Consider the following 20,698-nt stretch of genomic DNA (forward strand, 5'->3'; position numbering starts at 1 on the left):
GCCGTGTTTTTATGCGCGTATAAGCTGTACCTTCGATTCAGTCATCATGTGAAAAAAGTGGCTTATATGCGAGTAAATACGATACTACATACATACATTTACAATACAGCCAGGCTGCCTGCCGATTCGCCAGGTACTCGGACGATTCGCCGAAAGACGTTTGGCCGACGGACGTTTGGCCGACGGACGTTTCATCGCCACGGGATTTGCGCGCTCGCCCCGCCCCCGGATCGTGTGTACATGTTTTTCAACCTCGGCCCGTGGGCCATTTACGGCCCGTTAGGATTTTTAATCCGGCCCGCCGCCGGCATTGTCCAAATTATAGTAAAAATCACTCAACAGTCTCAATTTATTAGTCTACCGTCAATGGCAGCCCGGGAATAAGCACTCGGGCGGGCAGATGTAGCAGAACCAGGCCACAGGATGAGTTTTCCCCATGAAAAGAAAAGACAGCAATGGGGTCAAATCCAGCCGAAAACAGCATTTAATGATTAAATACAAATACTGGGGATTTTTAGACCTCAGAACCGGGCCCAGGGTGGTTGATTTCCCCGGTAAAATACAGCGATGAAGGGAAATACGTCTATATACGTCCATTCGCCAAACGGCCCAAAATGCACTAAAATGGGGTCAAATCCAGCCGAAAACAGCATTTAATGTTTAAATACAAATACTGGGGATTTTTAGACATCAGAACCGAGCCCAGGGTGGTTGATTTCCCCGGTAAAATGCAGCGATGAAGGGAAATACGTCCAGATACGTCCATTCGCCAAACTGACAGGTTGAAAATGTCAGCGAAGACTGGTGCTTGTTGGTCAGCCCATGTGTTTCCGTGGTATTCCATCTGGTCCTGTGGCCTTCCTGAGGTTGACAGCACAGAGCACACATCTCACACTCACTAGCTCCAGGGTGAGTGGGGTGGTTTCAGAGGTTGGATTGTATTGGAGTCGGGGGAGGCCGTCGTCACACCAGGTAATAATGGTTCGTCTTTAGGGCTTTGCTTGTCGGCTAAGAGGGGTGTATGATGGGGCCATGAACAATTAGAGGTGGTCTGACTGTCCAAACTGTGGGAGTGATATGGCTCTGTATGCACACTTGATGTTAGAGTAAGCATGATGCAGAGTTTTATCCTGTCAGGCCCCAGACTAGACTGGTGGCTGGTTGCGCCTGTCACCCTATCACAGGTCCAGCCCCTGATGACTCGAGTGCTGCCAGGTGTGAGTCAGTCTACAAGGAGTATTTAAAGCTACCAGGAACATGACCATGCTGCTGGATCGTCTAAACCAGACATGGGCAAATTACGGCCGGCTGGCCATATACGGCCCGTTAAGCCTTTTAATCCGGCCCGCCGATGTTGTCCAAATTATTATATATATATTTTTTCCAAGATGGCGCCGTCACGCGGAAGCCAGTGGCAGTAGCTCTGTCCACTCTTATTTGTTTTTCGTGTTTTACAGCCCTTCTATCTTTTTTTTCAATTACATTTTAATATTTCTTAATACATTCCTTTTTACTTTACTTTGTACTTTATACTTTTTACTTTAATGTTTTTACAACTTTCTTTGTTCTGTTAGCCTGGCTTCTTTCTGCCACTTCTTTTTGTGAACCATCAGCCATGCCTACGCTGTCACACACATGGGACTAGCTGTTACAATACGCAGCAGAAGGAGCAACACCTCAATCCCGTTGGAAATTCGGAGCTGGACAAAAGTGCCGGGAGAAGAAGCAACCCTTCTGATCAATGTTCCCTCTAATTTTTCGTTGGTCTGAGCAGAAAGTCAACCTCCCTGAGCGCACCGAGTACCAGTGTGAGCGACATCATCGGTACTCGGATGATTCGCCTAAAGACGTTTCGCCGACGGACGTTTGACAGACGGGCAGGTCGCCGAATGAACGTTCGGCGGAACGTCCATTCGGCGACCTGTCCGTCTGTCAAACGTCCGTCGGCGAAACGTCTTTAGGCGAATCATCCGGTCACGACATCATCATTGCTCGCTATGGGCACACCAGTATCACACCTGCCACAAGCAGGTGCATGTCAATGTTCCCTCTAATTTTTCATGTAAAACATGCTGTAAAACACGAAAAACATAAGTGGACAGAGCTACGGCCACTGGCTGCCGCTTAAACGGCGCCATCATGGGGAAAGGGGTAAAAAAAATAAATAAATAAATAAATAAATAAATAAAAATAGAAATCCCTTTTTTTTTTTACTGCGCGCCATATGATTGCTGCTGCGCAGAGAAGACGAGAGTAGTGCGCAATTGCGCACGCGCGCAGCTTAGAGGGAACACTGCTTCTGATCAACCATTCCATCATTGGATAAGATGGAAGAGCTGTCAGCGCTTACCAGGCCGGAAGCGGAGTCCTGCTCTGCTGCTGTTGTCTTCAGCTCCAGACTACTGAGGAACTGTGCGGATAAGCTTGGAAGAGTGACTCTGCATATCCTCTACCTCGGTCACAGTCTGCAGAAGTTCCCCATCTTGTGGAAGACTTCCTGTGTGTGGTTACGGTTTTTGTCCAACTTTACAACGTCTTTTTGAGTCTGTATCCATTTTAGCTACCACAACCAAGATGGCGCCGTTAGAGTGGCAGCCGGCGGCAGTAGCTCCGTCCACTCTTGCTCGTTTTGTGTTTTTGCTGCTTTTCTGTCTTAATGATCTGATTTGGTGATTCTTAATGATCCCATTTACTTTGATTTGCTTTGTACTTTTGCTTTATTGTTCTCTCTAATCTTCCTCTGCTACTGTCATAATGAAATTTCCCAAATACTGGATGAATAAAGTTATCCAATCCAATCCAATCCCCTCATTTCCCCGATAGATGGTGCACTAGCCTGGTAAAAGTATGTAAATGTGTGTGGGAGCTACTTGAGAATACTGACACATTTCTGAACATTTAACTTTTACTGTGGACATCCTGACACACATGAACGAGCTGAATGTGAAGCTCCAAGAGAAAAAAACAGTTTGTGCATGAAATGCAAGCAAACCTTCCGCCTTCAAAACCAAGCTGGTTTTATTTTTCAAGCAAATATCAGATAAGTCATTTGCTCATTTCCATACACTGGTTGCGTTAAAAGAGCCCCTTCATGTGAAAAAATACAGGAAATCATTGGATGACCTGCATGAGCAATTCTGCCGTCGGTTTTGTGAGTTTGGAAAAATTGACAGCTGGTGTCATGTCCTTTCTCACCAGACCCGGAAACGGTTCCACAGGATTTGCAGTTGGAACTGATTAAATCCAATGTGACAAGTTCAACTCCCTGAAAGTCTCTGAGTTTTAGGCTTCATTAAGTGCAACCATATTTCCAAACGTCCAGAAGATGGCACAGAGAAATTCTGGTGTTATTTGGCTCTACATATGTGTGAACAGACCTTTAGTATCATGAAAACCAAGAAAGCACCCCATAAATCACAGATGAGTGATGAGTATGTTCATACTTTAGTCCTTTTTTCTGTTTATGTTTCATTTTTAGTTTTTTATATGTATCGTATCTTGTGCTGACCTGGCCCGCCTGTCAAATTTTTAAAGTCAATGTGGCCCCCGGGCCGAAAAGTTCTCCCGACCCTGGTCTAAACAGAATACTGTGAGGTACCCTCTCGCGTTTTTCCTTGCCGGTCTTATTGATACTCGACCTCTTGTTGGCACCCAGGATACCGATCACGCTCTGCCCCCACGACCACGGATCACGGACCAAGGACAACGACCACGGATCACGCACCACGAACAACGACCACAGATCACGGACCACGGACAATGACTGCGCCTTTGAACCTGTACACGACACACGGACTCCACTACCACCCCCCCTTATTCCCTGGAAGCGGAGATTGCCGTGCCCTCCGTCCAGGCACACCTGACCAGATGTGGCCGTATCTGGGAGAAGGCCCGGGCCACGTTTCATCTTGCTTCCAACCGTGCCCAAGGGCAGGCCAACCGCCTGGAACATGGCGATTTACGCGCAGGTGTAATTTCAAATGATTTGTCTTGCTTACAATGGATCTGATGTTGGCAAGGTAGACGCTTGGCAGCAATGGTTTGTGTGGCTGTTTTCTGAGCTTAGTCAACAGGTCACCTCTGGAGCCTCGCTTCTGCTTCTTCACCCAACGCCCCCTCCTTCACCGGCCAAACCCGATAACAATCCATGGAGGCCCCGCTAATCTCGGTATCTTTTGCAGAATGTTGTGTGTACAATGGAATTCGCTAGAAACTGTAGTTTCCTGGTGGAAACCGTTGTTTAATAAGTCTATACGGTTATATTTTATGTTAAAGTCCAGCATTGACGAAAAATGTGCGAAAAAACATGCAACAAAAATGTGAAAAGTGTGCACTGGTAGAGAGAGCTTGAAGCGGCTGCATGCTCACGCACCTCCATCTTGGCCAAATATTAGGATATTTTCAAACATCTGCTTTTGCTCTAGAAAACAATCATGCGATTCCATAATATTCATAGTTCAAATTTGCAATCCTTCATTTTTGGCTCGAATGCCTATCCACACAAACCGTGAAGCCCAGAATCATACAACAGTAAATAACAATTTCTGTATCAGTTGACTCAGGCCCAAAATAATCAGTGTTTAAAAAGCCACAGTAAATGGTTTATAACAGGCCTCGTCTGGAGTTTACCTACCTGTGGTTAGTGGGCTCCAGATGTACGCTCTCAACTTTGTGTCTAGCACCCTCCTCCACTGCATCCCTCCAGGCATCCATCCAGCTCCCCTGAAGTCCACTAGGTTCCCGGGACTGCTTGTCCTCTTCCTGGATGATGCGGGCCACATGGACCAGCAGCCCCGCATTCCTGGCGGGCAAGGAGACCGAGCTGCGGACGATTGAGGCCATCTTCAGGCGCAGGTCGCCGTAGAGGAGGCTGATGTCCTTCTTCCTCTTGGCCAACTCCACAGGGGAGGCTTCCTGGGCTAGGCACAGATGCTCCCTCTGGAACTCCCCTCGCAGGGCCAGCAGATGAAGGTGCGCCTCCTCCAGGACCTCCATCTGAATCAGTTTGTTAATCTGCATCACTGCAAAAAGCAAGTAATTTCAAAATTGATGCATGCTGTAAAGGTTATACAATATTGTTGTCTACATAAGAAAGACAGTAGAATATTGAACAGTTCTACAACCGGTGCTTCAGTTGCGGAGGAATAATTTTTTCTGACTGATTTCTCACTCAAATAACATTTCGCAAAATCGCTCGTTTGCACAGAGTGGCATGTAGGCGTAATTTAAGAGGATGCCTGAGACCAAGCCCGCCTGCCAAACCCAAAGCAACGTCCCATTTGAGCCTCCGGGAACATACTTTCAAAATTTCGGGGCCGTACGTGTTTCGAAAAAAAAATATTTCTTTTCATGGTGATAACTGGGTCGCAATGGCAAAAGACACTGCCTGGAAAGACGTAAAGAAATAAAAAGAGTGACTTTTTGTTGCCACTAGTTGGTGTTGTGGAGTTTAAGCAAATAACTACACGCCTGTTCAGGGCGTGACTCTCAATAAACTCTGGTACAAAGTAAAAAGTCACAAAATGTTGTAGCTCTACGTTAAAAAATATTATTAGAGAGACCATTTTTAAGTTTGTAGGGGGCGCTGTTGAAATAGTTTTTATAAGATTTGTTAGCAACGCATATCAAGTGTTTTATTGAGTACCGGAAATATGTAGGCCGAATTTCGTGGCCATACGAACCTCCTAAGACCCCAAAATACGTCCTGTTTTGGCGAACGAGTCATCATGGCAAAAAGCAACAACGTGTGGTCCTGGGATTCGAAACAAAAATGACCAATATCCTGTTAACGTCAAAACTGAAAAGCTGATAAATGGAAAAAATAAAGTTTGATGTACATGCATTGGATTGGATTGGATTGGATAACTTTATTCATCCCGTATTCGGGAAATTTCGTTGTCACAGTAGCAAGAGGGTGAGGATGCAGGAATAGGAAAGGCATTTTAGACATAAATAGATAGGTAATAAGTAAGTTAATAAATAAATACATGAATAAATATATAAATAAATAAGCGTGTTGCTTAGCACATATATACATAAATACACAAATATACATGCATGCATAAGGTAGGTCTTAACACTCAACCATTTTTTTGTTAAAGAGCCTGACAGCTGATGGGAGGAAGGATCTGCGGAAGCACTCCTTCCTGCAATGAGGGTGCCACAGTCTACTGCTAAAGGAGCTTCGGAGGGACTCCACAGACTCATGCAGGGGGTGGGAGGTGCTGTCCATGATAGACGTCATCCTGGTCAGCATTCTCCGCTCTCCCACTTCCTCCACAGAGTCCAGAGGACAGCCCAGAACAGAGCTGGCCCTCCTGACCAGCTTATTCAGCCTGTTCCTGTCCCTCTCCGTGCTCCCACATCCCCAACAGAGCACTGCATAAAACACTGTAGATGCCACCACAGTGTCGTAGAAAGTCCTCAGCAGTGTCCTGCACACTCCAAAGGACCGTAGACTCCTCAGTAGGTAGAGGCGGCTCTGGCCCCTTTTGTACAGGGCATCTATGTTTGTGGACCAGTCTAGTTTGTTGTTGAGGTGAACACCCAGGTACTTAAAATTCTCCACGATTTCAATGTCTGTACCCTGGATGTTCACCTGAGTGGTCTGTTGAGGATTCCTCCGAAAATCGATTACCATTTCCTTTGTCTTACTGGTGTTGATGTAGAGGTGGTTTTGCCTACACCAGTCAACAAAGGCTGTGATGACTCCCCTGTACTCCAGGTCGTTCCCGTCCGTCACTCGTCCAATAATAGCGGTGTTGTCAGAGAACTTCTGGAGGTGGCAGGTGTCTGTATTGTTTGAAATCCGATGTGTAGAGGGAGAAGAGGAGTGGGGAGAGCACTGTGCCTTGTGGGGCCCCCGTGCTGCAAGCTACCACATCAGATATACATTCCTGGAGTCTCACATATTGTGGTCTGTCAGTGAGGAAGTCGATGATCCATGCGGCTAGGTGGTTCCTTACTCCAACCTCCTCCAGTTTCCCTCTCAGTAGGACCGGCTGAATGGTGTTGAACGCACTGGAGAGGTCAAAAAACATCATTCTCAGTGTGCTTCCCGTGTTCTCCAGGTGTGAAAGAGACCTGTGCATCAGGTAGGTGGTAGCATCTTCCACACCAATGCCTGGACGATAGGCGAACTGCAGAGGGTCCAGCTCTGCATTCATCAGGGGGCTGAGGTGATTGAGGATGATTCTCTCCAATGTCTTGATCAGGTGAGAGGTGAATGCTACCGGCCTGAAGTGGTTTGGCTCCCTGAGGTACGCAGTCTTAGGAACTGGGACCACACAGGAAGTTTTCCACAAGGTGGGGACCTTCTGCAGACTGAGGCTGAGGTTGAAAATATGCAGAATCACTTTACCAAGCTGATCCGCACACTCTCTCAGTAGTCTGGAGCTGAGGCCGTCTGGACCGGTAGCCTTCCTTGCCTCGATCTTCTTTAGCTGTTTTATCACCTGATCGACAGTAATGCAGAGACCGGTGGAAGAGGGGGAGGAAGAGGAGGAGAACGAGGGGGGAGCCTTGCTTCTGGTCTGGGGGGTCAGGGGAGTGGGGGCAGGACTGAATCTGTTAAAGAACTGATTCAGTTCATTGGCCCACTCCCTGCCGCCGGACTCCGGGTCTCTCTCGTTGTTGCCTCCATGGCCCGAAATGGTCCTCAAGCTCCTCCAGACCTTTTTGGTGTTGCCTCGCTGGAGTTGGTTCTCCAGCTTCCTCCTGTAGATGGTCTTTCCCTTCCTTATCTCTCTCTTCAGCTCCTTCTGGACCATTTTCAGACTCTTTCTCCCCAGACCTAAAAGCCCTCTTCTTCTTGTTCACGAGGGCCCTTAGATCCCTGGTGACCCACGGCTTATTGTTGGAGAAACAACTGACCTTCTTGGAGGGCACAATGTTCTCAACACAGAAGTTAATATAATCTGTGATGCAGTGGGTCAAGATGTCAATGTCATTACCATGTGAATTGCACAGCACCTCCCAGTCAGTGGTCTCAAAACAGTCCCTCAGTACCATGCTGGTCTCCTCGGTCCATCTTTGTATGATCCTCGTGGTAGGTTTTATTTTCCTCACCATATGGATGTAGATGGGGATCAGATGGACCAGGTTGTGGTCTGAGCGGCCCAGTGGGGGGAGGGGACTGAGCTGTATGCCTCCTTTGTGTTGGCATACAGCAGGTCCAGAGTTTGGCACTTCATATACTGAGTGAAGGTGGGGAGAGTAGATGCCAAGGGAGCATGGTTAAAATCACCAGAGATAAGAAGGAGAGACTGGGGGTGTGACGTTTGCAGCTGGGACACGTGAAGCAGCTCGCGGGCGACTGCTGCATCGGCCGAGGGATGTATATACGCAGTTATTACGATAACGTGCGAGAACTCCCGGGGTATGTAAAACGACCTGATGCTAACAGCTACTAGCTCGATATCTCGAGTGCAGAGTTGCTCCTTCACAGTAATATGCCCGGGGCTGCACCATCTACTATTAATAAAAACAGCTAGTCCCCCCCTTTCTTCCTACCGCTCTCCTCAGCATCTCTGTCCGCCCTCACCAGCTGAAAACCATCCAAGTAGACGAGAGAGTCCGGAATTAGTTCATTCAGCTAGGTCTCCGTGAAGCAATAATGCAGATTTTCTGATATTGTCGTTGTTGTTTGGTAAGCGCCGTTAGCTCTTCCATCTTATTGGGGAGAGATCTTACGTTCCCCATAATAATAGATGGAATGCTGGGTCTGAAGCGTCGCTTTCTCTCCTGACATTTTCGTCCAGCTCTGCATCCTCTTCTCTTCCTCTTTAACTCCGCGGGGAGGTCCAGGTCCAGGTCCAGGGGAATCCAGGTGTTGCGTAGCGCTAACAGCTGATCCTTTGTGTAAAACAGCGGAGGCATGGCTGAGTGGGTGTTGGAATTATTTTATATAAGTTATCCTGATTCTGGTATGACTGTCGAAATGTTAGTTAATAGAATGAGAGTGTCTTGGGCCCTGGAAAGTTTCACCTTAGAGGAACTACCCAGGGGGGCCGACGCCTGTCTGTTTGAACTATTGTGTGAGGGTTGCAGGGTATCAGGAAGGAGACTGTAAAGATGTTATCTCGAAGGGGCATATGGTCATGATCAAAGAACCTTTTGTAACTGGGAGAGATCTCGCTCTCCTGTGATCAGCTTGAAACTTCCTGTAACTTGGACACTCCCAAAACACAATAAGAGACTAGGCGAGGGGAGATTTTCTTCAGAGTGTTTTTGGAGGGCTGTGACGAGGGACAGTCTCTGAACCTCTCATTTTTTAAATAAAGTTAACTCAAATTCTCTGTGATTTCCTTCTTTTCAGGTTGGTGAAACAAATGTCTGGTGTTTGAACTCAACATTTAATTGGTCCTTCGAGCCGGATTCCAAGATACCGGACGATCCCAGCGGGTGAGCAAGATCCAGAAAAGTCTGTGGCCACAGCATAAAGATCCTTTTCCAGGACTGTTTCTTCCTTACGGGCTGGGGTCCAAAGGTTGAAGGGATACCGAGGACGCAGAGAATCGTGAGTAAATTTTATTTAAAAAAGGAATGAATGAGAACGAAGTAAATTAAAAATCCGCAGGCGTAACAGACTTGGAAAAGACTAATTAAACTCTGTAAAGGATAGCGGAGTCCTGATTAAAGAAATAAAAGCCCTGAGAATCCTAGGCCCTATCAGGTAAAATTCAAACAACAAACATCCGCGGCGTAACAGACCCCCTTAGTTGCAAAAGACTAATTAAACTCTGTAAAGGATATCGGAGTCCAAGTTGTATTGAACAAACAATAACCAGAAATTCGTGGCGTAACAGACCCCCTTAGTTGGAAAAGACTAATTAAACTCTGTAAAGGTTTGCGGAGCCTTGGTTGCGAATTAAAAGGAGTGAACGTGCAAAAAAGTGTGTATGGAAATACATTTTACCATTTGGTGATTTGTATCTCATATCAAACAACAGGAGACAAATGTCGACCTTTAGTGGATGTATGTAGACATGAAACTCCGCCTGAAAAGGTTGAAGTGAGTTTACCACTAAAGGAATTTATCGACATCCTGTTGTCTAAACCCAGTGTTAGTGCACTATAGGTGCAAAGACCCACTGGGACTAAATTTTATTCAAAAATGGGTAAAGTACAGAGTAAAACAAGTAAAAAAGAGGAATTCCTCTCGGAACTTGCGTCTAAAGACTGGAAGATAGTTCATAGAGAGGATCCCGACGCGGTGGAATCCTTGCGTTATTGGGTAAAAAAAATATGGGTTCACCGGTAGACTAATAATAAAAGATATCCGTGAACTACAACAAAAAATCGAAAAATCGTGTAACAAAAAACGAAGTAAAATGCAAAAACAAGGTTATGATCAAACCAAAGCGTGGTTGCGAATAGCAGGGCAAATAAAAGAGGGTGAGAAAGTAGCTAAACAAAAAAGAGAAGAGATAACTATATTAGGCCTGTTAAAAAACAGTGGTCCCTCTTCAGCTCTCCTCGTGCGAGGCTCCACACGCAAGCGGGGAGCACGACGACGAGGGGGGGGAAAGGGGGCCTGCTGGTCGTGCGGCAAAGAGGGCCACATAGCCAGGGAATGCGGGGGCAACCCTCCCCGCGCACAGCGACGACATGATAGCGCACGACGAGAACAGGAGGTAGCAAAACAAATGGTTAACAAAAGTAAGGGGAATAGATAGATAAAACAGGTGGTGAAGCCTCCCCCTTCACAGATGCGGACCCCCCTCAAGCTAAACACTCTTTGCAAACAAAAGGAGAGGGGGGGTGGCGGGGGTACGCCCATACAGTTTACTGCTCCCTTCACACCAAAAACAAAGGGCAGGAAAGACTACCACAAGAGAGACAGAGATAGTTGATAGTGTTATGATATATTAGTGGAAAAATTATGGGTCTTTTATTAAACACTAAAATTTATATTAGGAAATGCCTAGTGAAAGATTATTTTCCCTAAATTCTAATTGAGGTAATAGTGAGCACAGAAAATTGCTCTTATTTTAAATAAAACTGCCTTCTTAGAGCGGATAGGAATTCAGCCAGAGCTTTAACTATTTGTTTTAGAAATATGAGAGTGATTTGCGATTTAGACTTAAGTATTAAGAATCATCCAAATTATTAATGATATCAAACATGAAAACAATGCAGAAATGGCATTTATCCAAATTATTAGGTAAATTTAGATAAATTGTTTGTCTTTTTGTGTTTCTAATTGGCCGACCATCAAGATATAATCAATCAGATATCAAGGTGGAAAATGATTTAGAAATTTGAAATCAATTTTTGATGAAAATTATGGAAAATTGTTTAGTCAAATGAAATTTTAATGGTAAAAGCAGCAGTACTCCAAACGTGAAATTTGAAGTGGAGAAACAAATCTGCTATGCAAAATTTAGGAGCACTGAGAAAAAAAACAGTGCTTGATACCAAATTCCAAAGTACTATTGATTTATTGTGATAATGGCATCCAAATTGTGTTAACAGAATAATTGACTGAATTGACAAAAGTTTCCATATTTCGTTCCGAAAAGAAAAAAAAATATGGAAATCTAATTTAGTGGAATGTACCAAACGCCATTATTAACTACACGATTGGAACTGGAGGATGAGGCTAATCATATGTCTGCATAAAAGAAAAAACTTTAAAGAAACGCATTAATTTTGGGTTGGCAGAGGGAGATTGCATTTCTCAACAGGAAACATGATGAGCAACCCGGGATGAGAGTGCAATAGTTCCTGACCAAACCAGCAGACATGAAAATAGCGGATCCATTTTGTGCTCTGTAAGAATTGTTCTCTCAGTTGAAACGTATGATGAGACAGGTAAGATAAACTTTTTGACGTAATCAGATAAAATGGCAAGCACTCCAATATTGATTGGAAAGATTATTGCTCGGGGAGCAATGCTGTAAGCCATGAGGAACTTTTTATATTGGTTTTATTGTCTCCATATAAAAAAAGCGTTTCAATTGAGACTACACCTTCTTACAGATAGTTAAAGTAAACAATTGTGACTAGATCTTCTTACAGATTTTTAAAGTAAACAATTAGAGAGAAACGAGAAACTACAATGGATAGAAATGTAACTAGAATTTAATTTTATGCCTGACTATTGAAAAATAATGATTAAGAAAGTTTTATAGGAGATGATTGGCAAACTCCGAAGACAAGGGAATGTTACATTTGATAATAAGACTACTAGTTTGGGATATTTTGAATTAAAAAACACTGAGGTTAATATGCAACACAATACACATTGTTAGATGAATTTGGGACTTGATTAGTATGCATTTTAAAAGTAATGGGCTTTGATTGCTCTAAAGGATACAATTATGCTAGAAATATTGACCCTGACAAACAAGGGGTGGTTACATTTTACTGGGTTCAATTCTATTTAGAATTATAAATGTGTGCATTTTGTTTCTGAATATTAATTGATGTGAATCTAAACTGTTACAGAGAACGGGAAAGCTGTTTTCCTGAGGAGAAAGCAGCCTGGTTTGCTTTTTGTATTTTTCCTATTCTTAGTATGATTAGTTAATTTGTGTAATTGTAGGAAAGAGGAAAAAACAAATATGGGTTTTGATCTTAACAAGGAAACAGTGTTCAAAATAGAATATCAACTAGCATGTTTAATTTTGACTGATAAGGTATTTAAATTTTCACAAACATAATGATGAATGTTAAGCACGTGTTAAAGACAACGACAGAACACAGCAGCATACACAACAACAAAACTGAGCCGATCTCAAGAATAGTGCAGACGAACTGTACAAAGCTAAAGGCCTACCGTACCTACCAAAAATGTATTCCATAATTGAGCCATAAATGTCTCAACAGGGGGGAGGTATGGTGAAGAGGTATAAATACCTATTTTAAAATTTTTGTAGGAACTGTTTAATTTGTTATTTTATTGATCTGTAAAGAACATGGGATCTCCAGAATCATCTGGAGTGACAATGGAGCTCATTTTTCAAACAGCATAGTGCAAAACATGGCAAAACAACTGGTAGAACTAGCTCGAGATTAACACTTTTTGAGATAGTTATTGGAAGACCATTTCAACTTCCTTTATGGGAAGATGAAGGAGAGAAACTTATCCAAAGAACATGTAAGGTGCCGTGATCTTTTGTCTATCTTGCAGGAGGTGGTGTAGCCAGGTGACTGGATCCTGATCCGAGTCATAAAAGTGAAGTCCTGGTTCTCTCCACGATGGGAAGACCCATTCGTGGCCCAACTCACCAACCTCCACAGCAGCAAAGATCGCTGAAAAGTCAAAGTCGATTCAGGTCAAGAGTTCGAGACAGGTGACTCTGAGTGGACTAAGTCGGACGGTGTCAAAACCCTTGTCCGTGAAGAAACTCATCTGACGTCTACTCACCAGCCACGAGCACCCCTCACTTAACCCTGACCTCCCATAGACTTTGCACCTCTATACAGAAGCCACAGTGAAAGCTGTTGCCATCCACATCACAGTGACTGGACTGTCAGTGACAGCCTGGGCGTATCTGAACGCCCCGCCCACAGAGCCTCGAGTTGGAAAACAAGTGCAGGAAACGTCCTGCCTCAACACTGGAAAGGCAGAGCCAAGCGGTCCGCTCCTGGATGGGGTCAGGGGACCCAATCTACATCAACAACATCGGGGTTCCCTGCGGCATACCAGATGAGTATAAGCTCGCTGACCAAATTGCACGACTCCAGAACAGGACGGAGGAAGGGTTTGCAGCCATCCATGAACAGTTGTCGGTGACCTCCATCTTTGGCGACCAATGCTGCACGTTCATCCCTAACAATACAGCAGCTGACGGGAGTTTAACCAAGGCCCTGGAGGGCCTTCGATCCCTCAACAGCAAGATGAAAGAACATTCTGGAGTCGACACCTCAATGTGGGGCGAATTTGGTAGCATGTTTGGCGAGTACAAACAGTTGATTGTATCAGTTTTAATGTCAATCGCTGTTTTTGCTGCCATTCTCACAACTTGTGGATGTTGCTGCATTCCCTGTATTCGTGCGTTATGTGAAAGGTTAATAACAAATGCTATACAACCAGTCAAATCAGAAATGTATGCCTTATTGACATCTGGAGGCGAACCACGGGATGACGACGACGCCGACGCATCTGGGGATGAGGAGGAAATGCAGTTCATAGGACTGCCTGACATGTTCCCAGATGCTAAACACTATGCCTTGTTGACTTTTGAGTGTAATGTTTTTTCTGTTATTTTTGTGATCCTGTAATGTGAAAATCTGAAAAGAAGAGGTTATGGATGATGATATTTTATAGCAGAATCTGGATAAACAGGAGGGTTATGTTGGAATTATTTTATATAAGTTATCCTGATTCTGGTATGACTGTCGAAATGTTAGTTAATAGAATGAGAGTGTCTTGGGCCCTGGAAAGTTTCACCTTAGAGGAACTACCCAGGGGGGCCGACGCCTGTCTGTTTGAACTATTGTGTGAGGGTTGCAGGGTATCAGGAAGGAGACTGTAAAGATGTTATCTCGAAGGGGCATATGGTCATGATCAAAGAACCTTTTGTAACTGGGAGAGATCTCGCTCTCCTGTGATCAGCTTGAAACTTCCTGTAACTTGGACACTCCCAAAACACAATAAGAGACTAGGCGAGGGGAGATTTTCTTCAGAGTGTTTTTGGAGGGCTGTGACGAGGGACAGTCTCTGAACCTCTCATTTTTTAAATAAAGTTAACTCAAATTCTCTGTGATTTCCTTCTTTTCAGGTTGGTGAAACAAATGTCTGGTGTTTAAACCTAACAGTGGGTCAGAATATAATGTCCAGAATTCGCAAAGATAAACTAAACTAATAGCTCAAAGACTGCCTCTTGCACAACTTGAGTCTTGGAGTAGAGTCTTGAAAGTAAAGTTTTAAAACATTAAAGTTTGGTATATAATATATAAAGCAAAGTAACAAGTAAAATCCTAAGAGACAATAAAATGTAAAAATAAAGGATAAAAAAGCTCTAAAAAAGCCCTAAAAACACAGAATACGAGTGAGGGTTTAGGGAGCCACTGCAACTAGCAGCCGCTTTGAACAGCGCCTATGATGCACTATTGAATATAATATGATGCACATTGAAGTACAGCTACGTTAGAGCACTTGAAAGTAAGGGCACGCAGTTTGCCACAACGGTTCCAGGAGATTGATGAAAACATGGTCAGAGGCATTGTATTTGGGAATTAGCTTGACAGTGTCATGTCTTTGTACAAAAGCATTCATTCATTCATCATTCATTCATTTTCTGTACCGCTTTATCCTCACAAGGATCGCGGGGGTTTCTGGAGCCTATCCCAGCTGACTTTCGGGCACGAGGCGGGGAATCAGTGGCCAGCCAATCACAGGGCACTAGGAGAGAGACAATCAATCATGCTTATATTCATACTTAGAGGCAATTTAGTGTTCAACAGCCTATCATGCATGCCTTTGGAATGTGGGAGGAAACCAGAGTACCCGGAGAAAATCCACGCAGGCCCTGGGAGAACATGCAAGCTCCACACAGGTGGACCAACCTGGATTTGAATCCAAGACCCCAGAACTGTGAGGCCGACGCGTGTACAAAAGCACATTTGTACAAAAAAGAAACAGCGATCACAATTCCCCATCACCATATTCCTTGTGCGCTGAAAACCCCTCGCAGAAGCTCCTCCTGCTGACCCTAGGGCACTTATGATTTGGACTAAACCTCCAATAGCCAGTTTTTTTTTAAATCAAGTGCAGAGGAACTATTTTCACTGTACAGTACTGCAAGTATTTAATTTTTTTTCATATAAATTTTCTATTTAGATATTCATAGATTTATTCATACGCCTATAACTGGAGCATTTATTTATTTATTTATTTTCCAAGATGGCGCCGTCCACTTATTTGTTTTTCGGGTTTTACAGCCTTTCTATCTTTTTTTTAAATTACATTTTAAGATTTCTTAATACATTCCTCTTTACTTTACTTTGTACTTTATACTTTTTACCTTAATGTTTTTACAACTTTGTTCTGTTAGCCTGGCTTCTTTCTGCTACTTCTTTTATGGAACCATTCAGCCATGCCTACGCTGTCATACACGTGGGATTAGCTGTGAACAATACGCAGCAGAAGGAGCAACATCTCGATGCTGCTGGAAATCCGGACCTGGGCAAAAGTGCCGGGAGAAGAAGCGATGCTTCAGACCAATCATTCCATCTATTATTATGGGGAAAGTGAGACCCCTCCCCGATAAGATGGAAGAGCTGTCGGCGCTTACCAGGCCAGAAACGGAGTTGAGGGGTTGTACTCTGTTACTGTTGATTCTTCAGCTCCAGACTACTGAGGGACTGTGCGGATAAGCTTGGAAGAGTGACTACATATTTTCAACCTTGGTCTGAGTCTGCAGAAGTTCCCCATCTTGAGGAAGACTTCCTGTGTGTGGTTCCAGTTTTATCCAACTCTACAATGTATTTTTCTTGTGTATGTATCCGTTTTTGCTATTGCAAACAAGATGGCGCGGCTCAAGTAGCAACCGGTAGCGGTAGCTCCGTCCGCTCTTGCTCTCTTTGTGTTTTTGCTGCTTTACTGTCTTTTTTTATTGCATTTTGGTACCGTAATTACTCGAATATAACACGCAGATTTTTGCTATATAATTAATTCCAATAGTTGGGGGTGCGTGTTATAATCAAAAACTTTTTTTTTTTTTTTTTTTTTTTTGTGTCTTGTTACATGGCCCTTAGCCTGGTGCTTTTTCTTGCCAAATAAATTGAATTGAAATTGAATTGAATAAAATAAATTACAAATTTTCGATCGAAAAAAGCATTGTCAAACTCACTTTGACGCACTGATTTTACGTCATCTCGTAGAGCCGACGCACGGATTTTACGTCATCTCGTGAAGCCGACGCACGGATTTTACGTCATCTCGTAAAGCCGAGACCACCACTGCCCCCCTCTAGCCTCGTACCCGTCTCAGTTCACCCTCTCTCAGTTCAGTGTTATAATCAATAAATAAAATAAATTACAAATTTTCGATCGAAAAAAGCATTGTCAAACTCACTTTGACGCACGGATTTTACGTCATCTCGTAAAGCCAATCGGATGATGTGTTGTGGGAGGAAGAGGAAGTGGATGAAGGAAGCGTGGACGTTGATAGGATTCTCAACGAAGAGATGTATGAGAGGACAGACAAAGAGAGAGAGGAACTCTTCATTTGAAGGATTCTAATGAATAAATTTGTTTGAACAAAACAATCGTGAAACGAAGAAAAAAAGGTAAGATTTCTGATTTTCGTCAGCGGGAAATTTTAGGTGCGCACTATATTCGAGTACTGCGTTTTTCCAGATTTTTTTGGCCCAAAATTACCTGCGTGTTATTTTCGAGTGCGCGTTATATTCGAGTAATTACGGTATTTCCTTATGATTTCCCCATATACTTTGCTTTGCTTTGTACTTTGTGCTTTTTGCTTTGTTATTCTGCGGCCTTAGCACCCGTCGCGTGGCTTGTTTTTTTTTGTGCTAGTCCTAGATGTCTTTGGAGCCGTATAGCCGAGCCTCCGCTGTCATGCACGCAGGATCAGCTGTGGACGATAGTGCGGAGAGAAGAGGCAACGCTCCAGACCGAGCATTCCATCATTGTTATGGGAGCGTGAGATCTCTCCCCGGTCAGATGGAGGAGCTGCCGGTGCTTGCTGGGCTGCTTGTGTGCTTGGAAGCCCCCCACCGGCCTCTCTGCTGCTGCAGGTGATAGGACATCTTAGGAGGATCTAGGCAAGGAAGATGATCTTTAAAACCTCCAGACTACTAAGGTACTTTGCGGTAACCTCAGTCTCAGTCTGCAGAAGGTTCCCACCTTGTGGACTTCCTGTGTTTGGCTTGTTTTTTTACCTAGGTCTACAACAAGGGTCTCGAACTCAATTTACCTGGGGGCCGCTAGAGGCCGAGTCTGGGTGAGACTGGGCCGCATCAGGATTTCCACAAGAAAAGCACTGATAAAACATTCCAACGTTATCAAATATCTTTATTTTTTAACAAAAAATAATGAATTAAATAAATTAACTTAGAGATGAATAAAAAATAAATCAATCAGTAATACAAAACCAAATAATACTAATGAGCATACAGTAGATATACACTGGCTGGCTAAGTAGAGAAAATGAATTATTTTTATTCCGTTTCAAATGTCTGTATTAACAGCTCTTTAACCTTTAACTTTCTGAACTTGAATGGAACATTGAACATGAAATATTCTGAACACGGCTTCTCTTGCCTACTCCTTGCTGCTAGAGACCTGGCAGCGCTTCTTCTCACACAGTCACATTTGGCTTGAGGGAGGAAGCAGTGGAGACCCTCAGTAGAGCTTGAAGATGCTCATCAGTAAGTCTGGACCTGTACTTGGACTTATTGAAGTTCAAGGTGGAGAAGAGCTTCTCACACAAGTATGTGCTCCCAAAAAGGCACATGGTCCGCTTGAACCTTCGGGAAAGTTCAGGGAAGCTGGGGGTCAACTCTCTCAAAAATTGCCCAAGCTTGTCTGCTTCTCCACTCACCTCCCTGAACTTGGCTTTGAGTGCAGAGTTGCACTGCAGGTCAATGAGCTCCATTTGAAGCTCAGGAGGGGCATCTTGCACATCAAAGGAGAAGGGGTCCGCAAAAAATTTGAAATGTGGCTTTGTGTGTCTTGAAGTCTGCAAATCTGTGATCAAATTCCTCCTGTAGCTTCGAAATGGCCTCAACATACTTCTCACCACTGAATGGTGTGCCTGCATCCACGAGAGCCTTGCATGCTGGGAAATGGCAAAGGTTTGTCTGAGAGAGCTGGGCTTTCCATAACACAAGTTTAGTGCAGAATGCTCTCACGTTGTCATAGGCAGCACTGACAAGTTGCCCCTGGCCTTGTAGCTTCTTGTTCAGTACATTAAGCTCATGTGTGATATCAACAAGAAAAGCCAAGTCCATGAGCCATTTGGGATCACTTAGCACAGGATCAATCAACTCACAAACGGCGTAGCTAGCTTTGACTGCTGCATTACTGTCTTTGGTAGCCTTCTTGAAGAGATCCTGTTGCCTCAGAAGACGTGTTTTAAGACTGGCAACCTGGTTGGCTCTCTCATCTCCCTGGTATTTTTCGTACTCCTCAGCATGTCTCGTAGTACAATTACGTTTCAAATTGTATTCCTTGTGCACCGCAACTTTTTCAGTGTAAATGAGACACGTCGGGGTGCCCTTGTGTTCAACAAAGAAATATTGCACTCCCCACTTTTCTTGAAACTGTCTGTGCTCATCACCGACGTTTCTCTTCACGGCAGGCTTTGAAAGAGACATCTCTGGGGCTCTGTAATATGTTTTTCCACTTGGAATGAGTCTCGGGTTGATCTTTCACATTCAGTCGCGCGGGTTTGTGGCGCATGTGCACTTTCGCTCTCCGTTTCAATCGCGGAGATGGCTACAGACACTGACACAGGCTGGATCACGGATCATAGCGCCTCATTCAGTTCTATGCTGAGAGCAGCGGAGGAGTGTGCGCGCCGAGCGGAGTGATCGGCCTCACGGCTTCTCCTCCGCCCAGCTGATTGGAGGAATGAATGAGTGAGTGAGCGAGGCACTGGACAGCCCGGCAGATGTCCCGCCCTCCAGAGCCGTATACCTCACCGTGATTGGTTCATTCAGCTCCGAACCAAAGTTCCCTCTAATTTTTTGTTGGTCTGAGCAGAAAGACAACCTCCCTGAGCGCACTGAGTACCAGTGTGAGCGACATCATCGGTACTCGGATGATTCGCCTAAAGACGTTTCGCCGACGGACGTTTGACAGACGGGCAGGTCGCCGAATGGACGTTCCACCGAACGTTCATTCGGCCGAACGGAGGTTTCGCCGAAACGGGATTCGAACGCTCGCCCCGCCGGATCGTGTGTGTACACGTTTTTCAACCTCGGCCCGCGGGCCATATACGGCCCGTTAGGATTTTTAATCCGGCCCGCCGCCGGTGTTGTCCAAATTATAGTAAAAATCAATGTTCGTCTACCATCAATGGCAGTCCGGGAATAAGCACTCTTGGGCAGGCAGATGTAGCAGAACCGAGCCGTAAAATGACAGCAATCAGGTCAAATCCATCCTAAAACAGCATTTAATGATTAAATACAAATACTGGATGATATCGCGATGGAGGCAAAAAAACGTCTATAGACGTCCATTCGCCAAACGGCTCAAAATGCTCTCAAATTCGGTCAAATCCAGCTGAAAACAGCGTTTAATGATTAAATACAAATACTAGTATTTGTATTTAATCATTAAACTAACAAATACTAGTACGACCTGTCCGTCTGTCAAACGTCCGTCGGCGAAACGTCTTTAGGCGAATCATCCGGTCACGACATCATCATTGCTCGCTATCGGCACACCAGTATCACACCTGCCACAAGCAGGTGCATGTCAATGTTCCCTCTAATTTTTCATGTAAAACATGCTGTAAAACAAGAAAAACATGAGTGGACAGAGCTACTGCCACTGGCTGCCACTTAAACAGCGCCATCATGGGGAAAGGGGTTAAAAAAAAAAAAAAAAATCGATCTTTCATATTAAGACGGGGGCCGCAAATTATCGTCCCGAGGGCCGCAGTTGGCCCGCGGGCCGCAAGTTTGAGACCCCTGGTCTACAATGTCTTGTGTGTCTTGTGTCTGTCTTGCTACTGCAACCAAGAAATTTCCCGAATACGGGATGAAATAAAGTTCTAACC

General features: G+C 44.4%; 1 protein-coding gene across 5 annotated transcripts in view; it reads right to left on the reverse strand.

Moving 5' to 3' along the window:
* Nucleotides 1–20,698, reverse strand: part of exoc3l4 (exocyst complex component 3-like 4) — a 53,468-nt gene that overhangs the window by 23,670 nt on the left and 9,100 nt on the right. For 4 of the 5 annotated variants that reach the window (XM_077620970.1, XM_077620968.1, XM_077620971.1 and 1 more), the window contains exon 5: nucleotides 4,634–5,021. In XM_077620970.1, coding sequence (XP_077477096.1) covers nucleotides 4,634–5,021 — 388 coding nt within the window. Of the gene's footprint in view, nucleotides 1–4,633; nucleotides 5,022–15,254; nucleotides 15,353–20,698 lie in introns of all 5 variants that reach the window. The other variant, XM_077620972.1, reaches the window with a different exon arrangement.

The sequence above is a fragment of the Stigmatopora argus genome, chromosome 15 (genome assembly GCF_051989625.1).
Source record: "Stigmatopora argus isolate UIUO_Sarg chromosome 15, RoL_Sarg_1.0, whole genome shotgun sequence".
NCBI lineage: Eukaryota > Metazoa > Chordata > Actinopteri > Syngnathiformes > Syngnathidae > Stigmatopora > Stigmatopora argus.